Source organism: Neomonachus schauinslandi, chromosome 11 (assembly GCF_002201575.2).
Source record: "Neomonachus schauinslandi chromosome 11, ASM220157v2, whole genome shotgun sequence".
Taxonomy (NCBI): domain Eukaryota; kingdom Metazoa; phylum Chordata; class Mammalia; order Carnivora; family Phocidae; genus Neomonachus; species Neomonachus schauinslandi.
This window is the reverse complement of record NC_058413.1, coordinates 32,109,142-32,127,073: the sequence shown is the minus strand read 5'-3', so window position 1 is coordinate 32,127,073 and position 17,932 is coordinate 32,109,142. Positions and strand designations below refer to the sequence as shown.

At 39.1% G+C, this 17,932-nt stretch overlaps 1 protein-coding gene and 1 pseudogene across 1 annotated transcript in view; both read left to right on the top strand.

The window, feature by feature from the left end:
• BBOX1 (gamma-butyrobetaine hydroxylase 1) overlaps positions 1-17,932 on the top strand; it is a 60,624-nt gene that overhangs the window by 20,229 nt on the left and 22,463 nt on the right. Inside the window, exon 4 of the mRNA XM_021685329.1 lies at positions 5,684-5,882. Within this exon, the coding sequence (XP_021541004.1) occupies positions 5,684-5,882 (199 nt within the window). The remainder of the gene's footprint in view (positions 1-5,683; positions 5,883-17,932) is intronic.
• LOC123326348 lies at positions 3,755-3,887 on the top strand (annotated as a pseudogene).

Below are 17,932 nucleotides of genomic sequence, written 5' to 3'. Positions count from 1 at the left end.
CACAGAATTAGGGCCTAAAAGAAAGGTGACAGAGGTAGATTGTATCTTAGCATAAGGAGGAAGCTTATGAAAACTGGAGCTTTCTGGAACCAATAAGGGCTGCTCCATAGGAAGATGTGAGCAGTGTACGTAATTGAAAGTGACCAAGAGGGTTTTCCATAACCTTTACATGGATATCCTAGGGGACAGTCACAGCAAGAACAGAAGGTAAAACTGAATTTTCTATTTGCCCTGAAACTCTAAGGAAGTCTGAGATAATCGTCTCCCTTTCTGACACCTTACGTGATTGTTTTCCTTCAACATATGCTTTTTTTCTGTAAACTGTAATCAAATTATTTGTGTGGTTTCCCAGCTCTGACGAGCACTAGCTGTGTGATTCTACACAAATTATCTAAGATCCTAGGCCTGTCTCCTAATCTATAAAATGGGAACAATACTAGGACCTCTGTTATGTGGTTGTTGTGATGATTACATGAATTAATCCATATTAGGTGCTCAGAAGAGCACCTAGAATCCTAAGTGCTCCATTAATGTTAGCTCTCGGTTTTCAAGAACTCACCACACCCTGCCTTTTCATGTCCCTGCCTTGTTTTATCCTGTGTTCTTGGATTCTCCAACAAGAAGGTCACTGTTGTCACAGGGCTGAGCATATAGAATATACCAAGTACCTAATAGTCCAAAAATTTCATTTCATTTCAAGCAACATAAACTTGTGTAGAAGTGTGTTTTATACATCCTTGGGGAGACTTTTTGAGTTTGGTGGGATTATCACCTAGGGAAAAGGTTTTATAGATTTCTCCATCTTTTAAAATACTAAAGAGTGTTCAGACACAATCTCATCTTTCAGGGTGTGCCTCCAGTCTCTAGTCCCCATTAGAAAATAAGCAATGATTTGTTTAGGATACAGACATACTAGTTTTCTGGAAATCTACTGCTTGCCAGCCTTGGGCTCTATGCTGGAGGGTGGAGGGAGAAGGGGGCAGTAGAGGTGAGGAATTAAAGATATGTGACATGCTCTCCGTCCCTTGCAAGGAACTTGTAATCTAGTGGAAGAAAGAGAGATAAGTCCTGCCTGACCGACCCTTGTTACCTTTTACACTTCATCTGCTACCCTCCTCTTTGCCTGGGTTCTAGCCCTAGAAACTTTGAGTTCCCCCAACAAGATGAGAGATTCTCCCTCTTCCTACTGTCTCTCCGCCGAGACACTCTTCTCCCTGCCCTTTGCGTCTTTGCCTTCTCTCACCCACTGGCGTCTGGCTTCAGTAGTGTCTCTTTAGCTAGATAGTTCTTAACTGCCATGTGTAAATATGTTCGCCATCTGGCTCCCAATAATTGTTTGCAGAGGCACCCCATTTGTTACCTCCAGAGCACTTGCTACAATGTTCATTCTTATGTATTTACTTGTTTGCTTCCTTGCTTATTCACTTTTCCCTTCACAAAACAGATGTGCGATCACATCATTTTTATTCACGAATGTGATCTCTTTTGAATAGCAAGGCTTTCCACAAGTATGTGTTGAATAAGTGCAAGATCATTTCAGCTCAATGTGGCAAGTGCTGAGGCTGAGGTGTGTTTCAGTGCCGGGGGACCACAGAAGATAGCCATCTAGCTCAGTCTTATAGACCCTAAAGGAGGGCATTGCAGAGGCTGGCCGTGCCCCCTCCCCCCACCGCCCCCACAGCCCTGCAGTACTCTTCCCATGCATGCCAGCCACTTTCTAGCACAGACTGCCACTCGGCTGAAGGGGTTTCTCTGCCTTGGTCTCCACAAGTGCCTAGAGAAGCGGCCGAAGAAAGGTAGGCATGGGTGGCATGTGCACCCCAGCTTCCTTGCCCTGGGTGGGACAACCCTGAAGTATAGTCTACAGTATTGCCATAAGGCCCAGGGTCCATTTAACCAGTCATTAAAATGATTTCCAGAGGCTTCCTTCCCTGTCTTACTTCCCCACCTCCTATTAGTTCTCCTGGGGATCCCTCCTTAATACATGGCTTGCATTCAGATCCTCATCTCAGGTCAGCTTCTGGAAGATCTCAGTCTAAGAGAGAGCAGTGATCAGATTCTTGAGACATGTCAAATTCACTAGACAAGAAGTTAAAGAATATCCGGAGAGGCAGGATCCCCTTAGCCCAGGGAAGAGACTCAAAGCCCTATTTACACCCAGGTACGTTTCCTCTGCAAGGGTCAGATTTTGGCTTTGTCTGGGCCCTGCTAAGTATTCACTGGAAGAGACAGTACGTGATTGGCTGATCTGAAGCACATTAGACTTGGTATTTCAGAGCCAAGAACAGTTCAGTGCAGGTGGACGGAAGGTTCTAAACTCAAAATAACACATTGCAACCCAGGATGCTGCACTCAGGAATCTTTAACCAAAGAGCTTCTTTGTGTCTTTTCCTCTTTTGAAATACAACTCAAGATCCAGGAATGTGATGCCTAACCCCGAAAAGGAAATCTTGGACAAACAGTTCCTTGAAAGCCAGCATGTAGCATGTTCATAAATTTTATGATGTGTGAAGCACATGTTCAAGGAAGTATTTATTAGTAGGCCATAAGTTAAATTAGAAAGGGTGGTTCATGCCTTAAATATTCCGTCATTTTCCATACTGTTTATGTCTCCAGACCCAAGTGTGAAATTTAAATTTGCTTTTAATGTATTCACCTGACAAATGATTTACTCTAGTCAAACATGTTTTCTCTTGAGTCCATGGTAGTTCTGTTCTGTGACTGGGGGAGACTGGGGAAGTGCTTCTAAATTGCTTTTTCAATGTTGAAGTTTCTGTGCAGATATCATGAAATGATTTTACTGGTGGATTTATTGAAACTTAGTTTATTTCTCCCCAAATATTAGAATATTTTATATTGTGGATGTTATGATGAGTTTAGAAACTGGGTAGTCACAGTGCTATCTCGGAAAGTCACTTGTAACATAACTGAGTGTATGAGTGGCTCATATTAGGACACAGTTTCTATAATGAGCTCTGGCCCTTGGTTGCTGATTTTTGTCAAGTCCTTGCCAGGGCATGCCAGAATGAGAGCTGGAGTCGGAAAATAGAGAACTTCACAGAACTTAAAAGGCATTGTAACCGCCCTCTGATAGTAAAATCCGGTAAATCTGAGATTACTTATGGTAGAGACTACACTGTGTGTAGTACTGAGAGCCTTGGTTTATATTGGGAGTCTCAGCATGAACATGGTTAATTTTACACATGTAACGAGTAACAGACTTATTGAAAGAACCTAACTCATTCTGTGTTTTTAGAATGAAAAATAGTGTGTGTGCCCATGTGTGTGCGTGTGTGCGTGCACACACATGTGTTATTATATAATGGGAAAATGACTCATGTGGAAAAAAAAAACTCATTAAAACATGCTATAAGTGTATATAGATGTATATGGTATGTGCCCTAAGGAGGCCCTCCTTAAATCCACAAAGTAGTCAAAATATGAACTCGAAGTTTTTAAAACATTTACATCTTGGAAAATGTTTTTGCAATCTCTGTGTATTCTATTTCCCTGACACATGGTCACTGACACTCTCTGGAAAGTGATAATGGCCCTAAGTTAAAGCAAACCAACCTGGACCCCTGAAATACACTGGCATAAATTAAGAAGAGAAGCTCGATGATTTTTAAGCCTTGGTTCATTTCACAAAAGGTGGACAGCAATGTCGTTGTAAATGAAACCTACTCCACGTTTTTTCTGCATCTAAAATCCTGACTAGGAGCCAAGGTTTATCTTTAATTTTTTGTTTAATTCCATTGTTTCTTGGCCTTTTGGCTAAGATCAAGTGTAGTAATTTTTTTTTTTAAATCCAGTATAATTAACACACAGTGTTATATTCAAGATTTATCTTTAAACACCCCTGCTTGAACAAGTTCAGACAAAGTGGTCCTAAGTGTAACTTGCTTTGCTTTCTTTTTTTATCTAGTAGATTTCCTTTGTAAGGGACAGAATAAGAAATGGACATTCAGACATAGGGCATAAAAACACATGTGACAACAGTATTTCAAGGCATCACCTGTTTATTTTATGTGTAGTTGTCAAAATTAGACTTTGGAATCGGTTGCCTGGATTTGACTAACTAGCTCTGCAAATCATTAGCTCTGCATGATTTGGATCTCTCTTCCTCCCTTCTTCATAACTTGGGAATGCTGAAAGCATCTATTTTTTATTGTGGACATTAAAAGAAATAACATATGGAAAGCACCTCGCACTGTGCCTACCATCTAGAAAGGACTCAGCAAATACTGGCTATTACTATAGGTGGTCGGAATAGCAGTTGTCTACCGTGTGCCAAGCACTATTCTAGGCTCTTTGCATGGTCAACAAATGACCTGCATGGTAAATATAATTGTGGCTATTTTATAAATTAAGAGACGGAGGCTCAGAAAAGACACCAAGAAACTAGCTGGTAAGATGCAGGACAATGATTGAAACCCAGGCCCTGTGCCTCCATTCTTTACCCTATTCATATCCTGTTTCATACAGTACTAGCTGCATGTGGCTGATTAGCTGGCGGGAGAGCAGGAGGTGGCCTCCTCAACCTGCAGGCACTTTTTCACTTCTAAGGCTATTATCTGACTCCTGAGAAATCTCCGTTTCTGCAGAAACAGCCATGATTTCCAGTCTACAACAACTACACAGGAACATTGATCCAGTCCTCATTCTTAAACTGTGGGCTTGGGGCTGTTTTCCAGAACATGATGTATATTCCCCCGTTTGAGAAGTGAGGCATGGCTCAGGATGATACTGAGATCATAAGATCTCATTCTGTCACTTGTTGGGAAGGTTTGCCTTCCTAAGGCAGATTCTTTCTTCCAAAACTGAAGAAATCAAATGGATTAGATTGAGTTAGGTCTCTCCTGAATGCAGTTGTTAATATCTGAGTTATTTCCCTTGGCAAAATGACATCTCTGTGTTCTGCCTCCTTTGGGAGAGCCTGATTTGCAAAGCAAATTATTTTTTCCATCTGATTTCCTTTCTGTTTCTTCAAGTAAACTTTTTTCATGAGCATTTGATCATGAGCAATCAGAAAGCTAATGAAGGCATTTGATTTTATCTACTGTGGTGTTGTCATCAAAGGATCTATGCAAAATGCATTTTTTATGCATCCCAGGACCACACCTTTCATCTTTTCTTCCCCATGGACAGTTTTTGTTGACTCCAAAGAATGATTTGACCTCAGAGAAAGCTTCTTATCAGGTGAAATAAGAGGAAGAAGGAGCTGTACCGACCAAGGCAAACACTCCTTCCACCTCTAAGAATGTGCATATGCTGTTCTAAGTCCATCATTCAGATTTTATCATCTATTTGGAGTTGAGCAATGTAACATGGCCATTAAAACACACAGGGTCTCAGTGGAGATGTTTCTAAGCAGAGTCCAGGCAAAGAAGCCCTAAGGATGTACAGATCAAGAGCTATCCATGAGCTCAACATTCTCTCGACAAATAAGGTCTAGTGAATACCTGTCATGGGTCAGGCAGTGGTAGGCAGGAGGTATATAGTAGATTGGCATGGCCCCAGGGAACAAAATCTAGTGGCTTGGGCAGTTCGAATGTGACTGAAATTTCGTAAATCCCATGATAAATCAAAGGTCAACTTCAATGAACTAGTCCCTTCTCAGAGGTTCTCATTTTATATAAAAGCAATGTAATCCCATCTGGTTTCTTCTTTTTCTTATTCACAGAATGTCAGTACTGGGGCACAGAGCTCCAGCTACCTACACTGGATTTTGAAGATGTTTTAAAAAATGATGAACATGCCTACAAGTGGCTCTCCAGCCTCAAGAAAGTAGGCATAGTACGACTCACAGGAGCATCTGACAAACGAGGACAAGTTTTAAAACTTGGGAAAAGGATTGGTTTCCTTTATCTCACATTTTATGGGTGAGTCACCAAATAGTTTATATTCTGCCATTATATATAAAGTTTGATATATTTCCCAGAAGGGAGACACTTATGATTGGAGATACAAAATTTCCATAATGCCCTGAGCAGGAAGTCAAATGGGAAGACGTGCCTAAAATCCCTAACTGGGATTTTAAAGGATTCTAAAAGCCCAAGGGCATCAGACATCAAAGACAGGCTAGTTATAGAGGGTGTGTTAGTTTGCTAGGGCTGCCATAACAGAGTACCATAGAGTTTGGGTGGCTTAAACAACAGAAATTCATTTCCTCAGACTTCTGAAAGCCAGAAGTCCAAGGTGAAGGTGGTTGCAGGTTTGGTTTCCGGTGAGAGCTCTCTTCCTGACTTGGAGATGGGTTCTCATATGGCCTTTCCTCTCTGCCCCTGCACTGCTGGTGTCTCCTCCTCTTCTTATAAGGGCACCAGTCCTGTTGGAGAAGGGCCCCACCCTTACGATTTCATTTAACCTTAATCACCTTCTTAAAGGCTCCATCTCCAAATACAGTCACACTGATGGTAAGGGCTTCATCACTTGATTTTGGGGAGAGGGCCATTCAGTTCACAGCAGGTAGGATGGAAGACTGTGTTTCTCCAAGACTTTTATAAATGCTGAAGTTCATTAAAGTTTTACCGCCCAAGACTTGGCGCAAAATAAAGTAGGGCCCTGGGGAAGTGAAACCAGCCCCCAGATGTGTTAAAAAAGATAAAACTAACATGCAGAAAATTAGGTCTATGCACTTTGGCAAGTAACAGGAAATGTATCTGATTTTAACTTTGGAACAAGAAGCTGTTTGCATAAGAATTGCCTGGGAGGTAACATTCATTATGGATAATGAAACACTAACAACAGGAAATACTTATTTGGAAGTGGGGGGTATGACTGTATTTCTAATCTGTAGGGTGAACCTTTCATGCGGGACATATACAATGATTCTTGGGCTCACGGAGCAGAGGGCATTGGGAGTGAAAATGACCTTTAAAATCCAAAGGTTGCAAAACAGGTGGCACACAGGCTGTATTCAGATATGTTTTGGTTGGCCCACAGGATGTTGAAAGAAAATAGAATTAGTTGTCAACACTTAAAAACTGGGAGATTTTACATTAAATATGGATCTGACTTTTCTTGAAAAATCAAATCTGGCAACAACTGAGACTAAATCCCTGCGTGCCAGGAACCTGCTTGATGTAAGCGGACGCTGCCCCTTGAAGAGAGCATGTTCTCACACTCCAGTTTCTCAAATTGTGCCCCCCCACCACCCCCCAGACCTGCAAGGGCCCTGCCTGCCCTTGAGTTTGCCACCCCTAATCTAGAGTAAGACCCTGTCTGTAGATAAACAGAGGATCAAAAATAGCTAATCTCTTGCCCCCAATGATTTGATCAAGTTTATCCATGGCAGAAGACTCTATCACGTGTAGGCTTAGATGACCCAGCCCCCACCCCCACCCCAAGAACTTACTGCTACAATTAGCACACTGTGTCCTACATAATTTTTATCTCCCCTACATCTGCAAGAATTTAAGCTGTTTTGGGGCACCTGGGTGGTTCAGTTGGTCAAGCAGCTGACTCTTGATTTTGATTCAGGTGATGATCTCAGGGTCATGAGTCTGCTTGAGATTCTCTCTGTCCCTCTGCCCCTCCCCCCACTCATGTGTGCGCACTTGCACATGCCTGTTCTCTCTCTCTCTAAAATAAATAAACCTTTAAAAAAATTTAAGCTGTTTTAGAGATTATATCAGTAACAGACAAAACAAAGAGTTGGAAAAAGACTTGAAATTATTAAGAGCCTCAATCTAATTATTTGTTCTTTAATGTTCACAATTTTCTGAAATAGGTAATTTCCCCCAGTTCGCTGATAAAGAATCTGAAGTCCAGAGAATTAAACTATAACCCAAGTTTTCACAGGTAGTAGAAAAGGAACCAGAGTTAGAATCCGGGTCTGTTTTATCCACGGGCTTCCTAATTCACGTCACTATCAATGATATTAAGGAAGAACATGGAAAGGATGCTTTTAGGCACCAGAAGTAAAGAGAATACTTCAAAATAAATCTCTTCTATATTCTTCTACTTAGTTTTTATTTGCTGACAACAGACTTTTTGTATCTATGCAACAAATGTCACAATTTCACAACAGCAGCCAAATTTGGGGGGCTCTTTGTTATAGTTTCCTAATGCTCACCCCCACCCATCATATTTAGGGTCAGATTCTTAGTGCTGATTTATGACTTGCGTTTTGTTTTGTTTTGTTGTCACAAATCCTAAAATGGCTTGATAATTTGACCACTGATCTAATTGATCTAATCTTGTGAAATTTACTGGAATAAATACTCAAGGTTTGTTGTCAAAAACAAATCAGACCTCCCACTACTGTTGTATTTCATTTTTCCAAGACCTTTACATCTAACCAGACAGGTTTAACCTACTCAATCTCACCTTCCATGCAGAGGATCACATTTCTTCCCTGAATCTCTCAAACTATACCACATTCCAAGAAAGGCCTCTCTGGTCACCTTACTGCTACTTCCACAACTGATTACCAAGATCTCTATGGGCTTTTTGTTTTTTGTTTTAATTTTAATTTTTAATTCGTTACCTCAAGAACTTACAGAAGAGAACAGTTTTGCCATTGTTGCTTTGTTTTTGTTTGCTCATGTGTTTTTTGTTAAGAGAATGAGGAAAGTGAATGTTTTCCTGAAGTGATTTCCCTTTTCTGCTCCTTTCCACAGTAATGTGGAAAGTGATATTAAAACTTTTGTAACATGAGATTCAAAAGAAGAAGGGATATTTACAGCAATAGTTCTCAACTGAGGTTACACATCGGAATAGCCAATTTTAAAAATGCTGACATCTGGGTCCATTCTCCAGAGATTTTTCAAAACAGGATTTGGATTTGACCTGAGTATCAGGACTTTTAAAAACTCTGCAGGTGATTCTTGTGTGCAGCTAAGGTTACAAACCTCTGGTTGAGAGGAGGGGTTACTTCAAGAGAAGGCAGGTCTCAGTTGGTGTAGAATTTGGGTGCTTTACATCCTCTCCGCTCTTACAGTTAAATACACCAAGTGGCATTTTTCATGTTCTTCTTTGTGATGTGGTAATGCCTGGACATGACTTACGTTTACAACAGAATCAGCAGCTGCCTGCAACGTGGTCCCTTTCTTTCATAGCTTTGTTTCTCCATTGGCAAAGAGCCTTATTCTTGTTTGAAAAATAGTTGACAGGTGAGTGAGCGAATGCAATGAATAAATGAAGGCAATAAATAATGGAGAGGAGAGATTGCCGGAAACAGAAGGATAAGGAAAGGAAAGCGGGAGGAGGAAGCCTAAAGGCTAACTTTGCATTCCATGTAGATTTTTCAAGGAGCCTGGTTTCTACTCTTGCTTAGATGCCAAAAATAATAATAGCATGGTGCCACTTTACACATGCCTCCCTTGGGAAACAAATATCCACCCAGCACTTTTCCATTCAAATAGGATTACTAGTTTGGAGAATTTGAATGCATGGGTCCAAAGTGAGAATTATAATATCTATTTTTGGTTCTTGGCTGTCATCTCAATTGTTGAAGTGTTGGTGAGAGAAGTAAGAACAGTAGATTCCAGCATTTTGCACAGTCTTAGCATATAGTAGGTAAGGAATAAATGTTTAATAATAGATGCACACCTAGATGTTTTCAAAAAACTATAAAGCAACAGGTGAATGCAAAAATTATCAGAGCATTTCATAATCATAAAATTATGTTAAAATACTAAATCAAAATGGTAATAGCTTTGAGGACAAAAGTATATATCATTTCCATGTCTATATTTTCTCAGATGCTTATCATTATTTTGTCAGTGCATCATCTAGACAATATTTTTCTCATGCAACTCTGTGAAATGATCAGCAACCTTACTGCCTTGATGATGAAAGCACTCCTGGGAGAAAAGAATAAGACTTGGTAAAGAAGCTCTCATTGTCAATTTTGTCAGATATATATATATGTAGAACAGTATGTAATGAGATAACATTTTCAGAAGGATTTAGACCTTACATTTGGATCGATATAGTTTTTACAGTGTGGGGCCAAAAGCCTTTTGACTTTTTGGCCAAAAGCCAAAATATCATTCTGGATAATTTTTTTTTAATTATTTTTTTAAAATTTACATTTAATTAATATACAGACTGATACTCATTTCAGGTGTACAATATAATGATTCATCAATTCTATACATTACTCAGTGCTCCTCACAATAAGTATACTCTTGATCCCCTTTATCTCTTTCATGCTCTCCCCATCAGCCTCCCCTCTGGCAACCACCAATTTGTTCTCTATATTTAAGAGTCTGTTTCTTTGTCTCCTTTTTTCTTTGTTTGTTTGTTTGTTTTTTTCTTAAATTCCACATGTGATATGGTATTTGTCTTTCTCTGACTGACTTATTTTGCTTAGCATTTTACCCTCTAGATTCATCCATGTTGTGGCAAGTGGCAAGATCTCATTCTTTTTTATGTCCACTGTATATACACCACATCTTCTTTATCCATTCATCTATGGATGAACACTTGGGCTGCTTCTGTATCTTGGCTATTATAAATAATGCTATAATAAACATAGGGGTGCATGTATCTTTTCAAATTAGTGTTTCTGTTTTCTTTGGGTAAATACCCAGTAGTAGAATTAGTTCTACTTTTAACTTTTTGAGGAACTTCCATACTGTTTTCCATAGTGGCTGCATCAGTTCGCATTCCCACCAACAGTGCATGAGGGTTCCTTTTTCTCCACATCCTCAACAACACTTGTTTCTCATGCTTTTGATTTTAGCCACTCTGACAGGTGTGAGATGATATCTCATTGTGGTTTTGATGATAATTTTTTAATTGAAGAAATTATCTGAATTTATGACACAATCTAACCCAATGGGAAATAGTCATTGTAAACTAGACTTTTTCTATACACTGCCACCCTCAATGATTATACCAAGTTAGAATGTTTTCAAGAATGCTACCAGCAGAATAAATCTGAAAGGAAGTACAGTCGCTGTCGATCACACTGAATGTCTTGATTGGCAGTAATATTGTTTTACCCATCTGTACACTACACTGTGCAAGGCACTGTGTTAAGCATTTTGTTCTGACCTAGATTTGGGTTTCTACTTTATGAAAAAGCCTCTGTAGCTCTAGGAAAGACAACCCTCTCCCTCTGTGAGATCACTACCCTCTGTGAGATCACTACCAGCACCTCATCTCCAAGCCCAGGCAAATAAATAAAACAAAATAAGCATTTTACTCCTTACTCAAATGAGCCCGTTTTGCATTCTGAATGACCTAGCCAGAAAGAGAAGTGGAAATTCTCCTCTCTCCTGCAAATTCATAACATCTAGTAAGGCAATTTCTATTTTTTTTTTTTTTAAGATTCTGCTTCTAGCAGAGATGCATGCAGTGTGAAAGAAAATCAACCGCTCTGCTGTAAGATATCCTTACTGTCTGTTTGCTGGGTTTTAGTAATGCTTACTGGTCATGGGCTTTTGAAACCATACTTCTGGTAAGAAAACATTGAGGAGAACAATGTTCTTCCCTAAAAGGGCAAAATCATACTATGAAAATATTCCTTTTCCAGTTGGTTGGACAACGAATTAAATGGGCCAGGTCAGGGTTTTGTTATTTACATAAGTTCATGTAATGGTGTGTGTGTGTGTACATGCATGTGACACGGAGAGAAGGAAGAGATTCAGTGTCAATTTTTTAAAGTATTTACCCCCAGCATTGTGTATTAACTAGCTGTTTTGCTTGTAACAGGATAATCTCTGAAAATAAGGCATGCATATCTCATTGCCATCATTGCTGTCATATTGAGCTCCTTGTAGACTGAAATGGTGGCCTAATCAGAATGATATCTTCAGTACTAGCTCAGTGCCTGGCACACAGTGAGCACTCAGGGAATTTTAATAAAAGGGAATGTATGCTAAGATATTGAGGACTTCATTCGGTCAAGACATCAAAAATTCTTTCTTAGCATTGTCGACTTTTTTTTTTTTTAATTTTATTTATTTACTTGAGAGAGAGAGCGAGAGCTAGAGAGAGGGAACAGAGGGAGAGGGAGAAACAGACTCCTTGCTGAGCGGAGAGCCCAATGTGGGGCTCAATCCCAGGACCCTGGGATCATGACCTGAGCTAAAGATAGACACTTAACCGACTGAGCTACACAGGCGCCCCAGCATTGTAAACCCTTAGTGAGAAAATTAACCTTGTGAGCAACTCTGAGTGACCCTTCTTCGTCAGAAAGTCAAGCAGAAGAAAATACAAATTTCAACCTTAGCTAGCAAGACTGCCTTCTTCCCAGAATACAGTCCAGAAGTTTCAGATTTTCTTCTTTCTAAGAATGTTTTATTTGCTGGCATAAGCAAGTTGCATTACTACATTACCATATTCTTATTAGATTAATAAGAATAATGAGGTAAAAATGAAAAATATGTTTTTCTGAAACACCAACATCAGGAATAAAATAGGCAGCGAAAATGAGAAAAAGGGGTAAAAGGAACTTAATGGATCCTGGTAGTAGTCAGATTTTATCTTGTGGAGACAAGCATGGAAGCTGTACAATTACTGAATAAAACTTACAAGGTTACAAATGGTAGTGGGAAAATTTAAATAAATACTTTGGAACACTTCATTCCTAAAAAATGGGGGGAGAGTTGGGAACCCAACGCCCCAGAACATCTGCATTACATTACTGCCCGGAGAGCTGCCTGTAGGACCAATAGAGAAACACAGTTGAATCATGGCTCCACCACTGGCTATTTGTAGGTGAGAAGGTGATCTAAGCTTTTCATGTAATCTCCTGGAGCTCTATGATTCTCCTCTACTGAGGACTTGCTTCTCTCTTTCTACAGGACCGCTTTAATACCTGGCATGCCCTTTGAAACCTTTAGATGAAAGTTCGCTGGAAAATATAAGAGGCTACTCCTGCTGCCCAGTTTTGCATCTGCATGAGCGCCTTGCATGCAGGCTTCATCAGATGAATAAAATCATGTCAAACCAAAAATGTTTCTAGTGGGCTGTTTGTCAAATACACCAGCCAGGCCAGTTAAGAATTAACAATATTGAAATGGCCTCTGGGGAGTACAAGAATATATCCTTTCCAGCATTCACTGGATTTCTGCTAGCATTTCTGTAAGCCAGCCCAGCAGCATTTCACACATTCGGTTGTATTAGTGATTGAGGGTCTATGAGTGAAAAATACTATTATTCCTTGGCTTCCGGCCCCTTAGAATTTGCTCCTACCACTAGCACTGCCTCCAAACCTGACTTTGAAACAGCCGCTTGTTTGATATACATGTTACTGGAAAACATTTATGAAGTGTGGAGACTTAACAGGGAAAGAAAAAACAAGTTTATCCATTTTGGTGAAGTTTCTAGCCAAGAAATTGTTTGAGAAAACCACATAGCCCTTCTTGAATAAAAATGGCTCTGAGTTATGAAAAACCAACCTAAAAGCAATTTAGACTTGAGAAGAAAACCTGTCTGAGTTCTGAATCTAGTTGTAATTCCATCCTACTTTGTAAAAACTTCACACTGGGATTTCTTTTTTTGTTGTTGTTTTTTTGTTTTTTTGTTTTTATTCTCATGTTAATCCCCATACATTCCATCATTAGTTTTAGATGAAGTGTTCCATGATTCATTGTTTGTGCATAACACCCAGTGCTCCATGCAGAATGTGCCCTCTTTAATCCCCATCACCAGGCTAACCCATCCTCCCACCCCCCTCCCCTCTAGAACCCTGTTTGTTTTTCAGAGTCCATCGTCTCTCATGGTTCGTCTACCCCTCCAATTTCCCCCGCTTCATTCTTCCCCTCCCGCTACCTTCTTCTTCTTCTTTTTTTTTTCTTAACATATATTGCATTATTTGTTTCAGAGGTACAGATCTGAGATTCAACAGTCTTGCACAATTCACAGCGCTTACCAGAGCACATACCCTCCCCAGTGTCCATCACCCAGTCACCCCATCCCTCCCACCCCACCCCCCACTCCAGCAGCCCTCAGTTTGTTTCCTGAGATTAAGAATTCCTCATATCAGTGAGATCATATGATACATGTCTTTCTCTGTTTGACTTATTTCACTCAACATAATACCCTCCAGTTCCATCCACGTTGTTGCAAATGGCAAGATCTCATTCCTTTTGATGGCTGCATAATATTCCATTGTATATATATACCACATCTTCTTTATCCAAAGGTGCACACTGGGATTTCTTAATGAGTTGTTTTAGACTTAGTACTGACCCTAGTGTTTGAGTAGGGGTGGGGAGAACCTTTAAAATGTGTATTCTTGTGAGTATTAGGGTTTCCCAAGCAAAGTAACAAGCTGTGTTCTTTCGGTCATTGTGAACCCCAGCTTATATTATCAGCCAATAGAAAGGTCCCTGGGGTTCCCTTTGTAATACTCAGTTTTGCAGTAATTAAAGTTGCTGCCAGCAAAACCACTTGAGTATGAGATCATCTCATGAATGAAAGGAAAAATAATTTCTGTGTCTCATGCTCCCCTAGAAATCACCTGAGGAAACTTTGAGACCCTAGTAAACCACTTGCTTCTCCACAAGCCCTGACCCCCCCTTACCTCCTCGATTTTCCTCTGGGCATTGGGTGGGGACAAAATGATTTTCTGTTAAGCACCTTTTATGTGCCAAGTATTGAACTCAATGTTTTACGGTCATTATCTTGAATCTTCACAATTCTAATAAGAACCATTATTCCCATTTTAGAGATAAGGAAACTGAGGCAGAAGAATCAGGCTTCAAACCCAAGTTTACTTGATTCAACAGTCTGCAGTCTTTCCTTGGCACTGTACTTGTTTGGTGGTTTATCTAGCATTCTCCCCATAGTTCCTAATGCCGTAAGAATTACTAACTACCAAATGTGGCTTCCACACATATTTATAGCTCAGATGCAAGGGAACACTTTAACAGGATTATATAGAAATTTCTCAAACTAAGTCATAACAACAGCACCAGAATATTCATTCCAATCCCATCTATTAAGTTCAAATTATAGCCAACTGTTCATGCAAAGGGAAAGTGACAATTGACAAGGAATCAAATAACTTGTGACAAGAGAAAATGAAGTTTATATTTTAACCTTGCACATCAAAAATCTAAACCAGCATCTAGCTCCTGTTCTGTTGAAATAAATTAAGCACAATTTGACCTACCACCCCCAAAAAACTAAATATGCTTAATGTGGAATTCTCATAAGCTTTTTTTTTTCTTCTGCAATGCACTGCATTCTTAGTTTTTCATAATGAAACACTTTAGAACTTTGGAGGAAATTGCTAAAACTTTTTTCTTTATGTTTTTAGAGGTGGTTGCCATCTTTCTATCACTACCCGTCTTTATTTTTATTATTGGGAGTATTATTAACCTTTCAAAATAAATTTTTAAAAAAGCAACTTTTCATGGTAAAATACAATCTAGACACAGAAAAATCACATAAGACAAATATATAGCTAAATGAATTTTTGTAAGGCACGTGCTCTTGAAACACCATCCACGTCAAGAAATAGAACATTGCCAGTCACTCTGGAACCAATCCACATATGCCCTAAGCAATCACAAACCTCTCTTTTCTCCCCAAATGTAATAGCTCTCCTGAATTTTATGGTATTCACTATCTTGTTTTCCTGAGCATCCTTTTTTTTTTTTTAACAGTAGTTTGGTTTCCCAATTTTTTAGATTTTTTATATATTTTTTCTCCCCTATTAGTAGTTCTGTGAGTAAATAAAATTTACTACTTAGTACAGTGCCTGTGTGAATGTATCTCTATTCATTTTGGTTGTCTGAATCCTATTCTCTTGTAAATTCCTCAGGAAGGCCCCAAGAGAACAATATTCTCTAAATTCTTGCATGTTGACAGCAATTTAAGATCTTTATACTTGAAAATCAGCTTGGCTAAATATAAAATTCTTGGCTCACATCATTTTTAATATGTCACTACAGTTTTATTGGTAATCTAATTTTCTTTCCCTTATAAATAATTTGATATTTTTACTTGGACGCCCAAAAGATTTTTCTTTTTAAAGACCAGTAACTTTATAGGATATCTCGGTGTTGGATATTCTGGGGTAACTTTTTCAGGGAGTGTATGGTTTGGTCTTTCAATGTTTCAAATCTTTTTTTTTTTTTTAATTTCAAGAATTTTTTTTTAATTATAGTTCTTAATAATTGTTCTCTTTAATCTGGATTTCTTCTTTTGAGGATTCATATTATGTGTATATTAAATCTTCTGTTAATTAAAATTTACTACTTTCTCTCAGATCTTTCTTATCTCTTGTCTTTTTTGATATTTAAGTTTTTCTCCTTTTTATCTTCTCCTCATCCAAAGGTGTTATCTGTTGTGCTTATTCAATATTGCATCCCTTTTAGCTTAGTCTTCATTTTTAATGATTTTTAAAATTTTTCCTTTCTGAGTGTATCACTCCCATTCTGAGTTTCTATCTCTGATGTAAGTTATTCTTTCATATATTGTATCATTTCATTAATGTCTTCTGGACTCAACAGAAGTAGGTATAAATAGAAAAATAGAAGTTGGAAAAACTAAAACATTTTTTATCTTTGGGGGGCGTATCCTTCTGGCATATATTATCTATAGGTATGTTATTTTGCTATTCATTCTCTTTTTCTCTTAAAATAACTTTATGAAACTAAACCTTAATCAGGTGCTATTTCTAATTTTTATGGGAATTTTTTTCTTCACTATTAAAAGGAGATATGATTCAGAAACATTTTGTTATGGTTTTAAGCTGTATTTCAAAACAATGGCTGATGACCTTCTAAGACCTCCTGGTTTCTCTCCTTTACTTTTAGCTGGAACTTCTTTTTCCTTTGTCCTTACTGTCCCCGGACTGCTCAGTTTGGTGTCATTTTCTCAGGAGGAAGCTTCCTCGTGGATGAGAGTTTTATCTGTTAAGTATTTCGAGTTCCCGAGGGCCCAGACTAATTCAGTCCCTTACCACGGACCCCTCATAGGCAGCTGAGTTGGAATGTGAACATACCTCCCAGGTTGACTGCTATTCTCAAGGTGCCTTTCTACAGGTGCCAGTACCTGTCATTAGTGCTCTGGGAATTTTTCGGATCCATCCAGTACCTAGTTGCTTCCCTCTGCTTCCTCCTTTGCACCGTTTCTGATGCCGCAGATTGTGGCTTTGGAAAGTCTGTCTCTATAGCCCACTCATATTTTGGGCTTCATGGATATATCCTGTCACCTAATTTGGGTTTAGATGTTGTCCCTGAGTTTTTGGGTCTGCACACTAGATGTCCTATGAAGAAAATTCAGAGAGATTAAGAACTATGTCACCATCATCACCCCAGGATCCTCCTTGTTTGCTTTGTATCTTTATGCTTCATGGAGATTTCCATATGAGTTTAATGGATTGAGTAAGAGCAATGCTAGATATCAGACAGGTTACTTTTGTTCTTCCAGTTTATAGTGGGGATATTAATTCTCACCAAAAATGATATGGAGTTTTTCATTTTCAGGAATAAATGCAATGTAAAAATGAGTGTCCACAATATAAGTAGAACTGAAAAGATGATGGCTTTTTAAAACACAACTCTAGCAATTTTGCCAAGTATTGTTTACAAACAACTGTAACGCTTCCCCTAGAAATCAGACAATAGGAATGACTGGTGGCCAAATTATTCATAATTTAAATATACCTAAAACATATAGCTTTGGCCAGGACTAAAGTTAATAGCCAGACAGTCGGGAACATAACACAATTTACTGTCTTACAGTCCATGCCTTCATTCAACAAATATTTTTTTTTTTTAAAGATTTTATTTATTTATTTGAGACAGAGAATGAGAGACAGAGAGCATGAGAGGGAGGAGGGTCAGAGGGAGAAGCAGACTCCCTGCCGAGCAGGGAGCCCGATGCGGGACTCGATCCCGGGACTCCAGGATCATGACCTGAGCCGAAGGCAGTCGCTTAACCAACTGAGCCACCCAGGCGCCCTCAACAAATATTTTTGGCAGTGGGTTAAATGCTATGAGATAAAGAGTATGTTTCA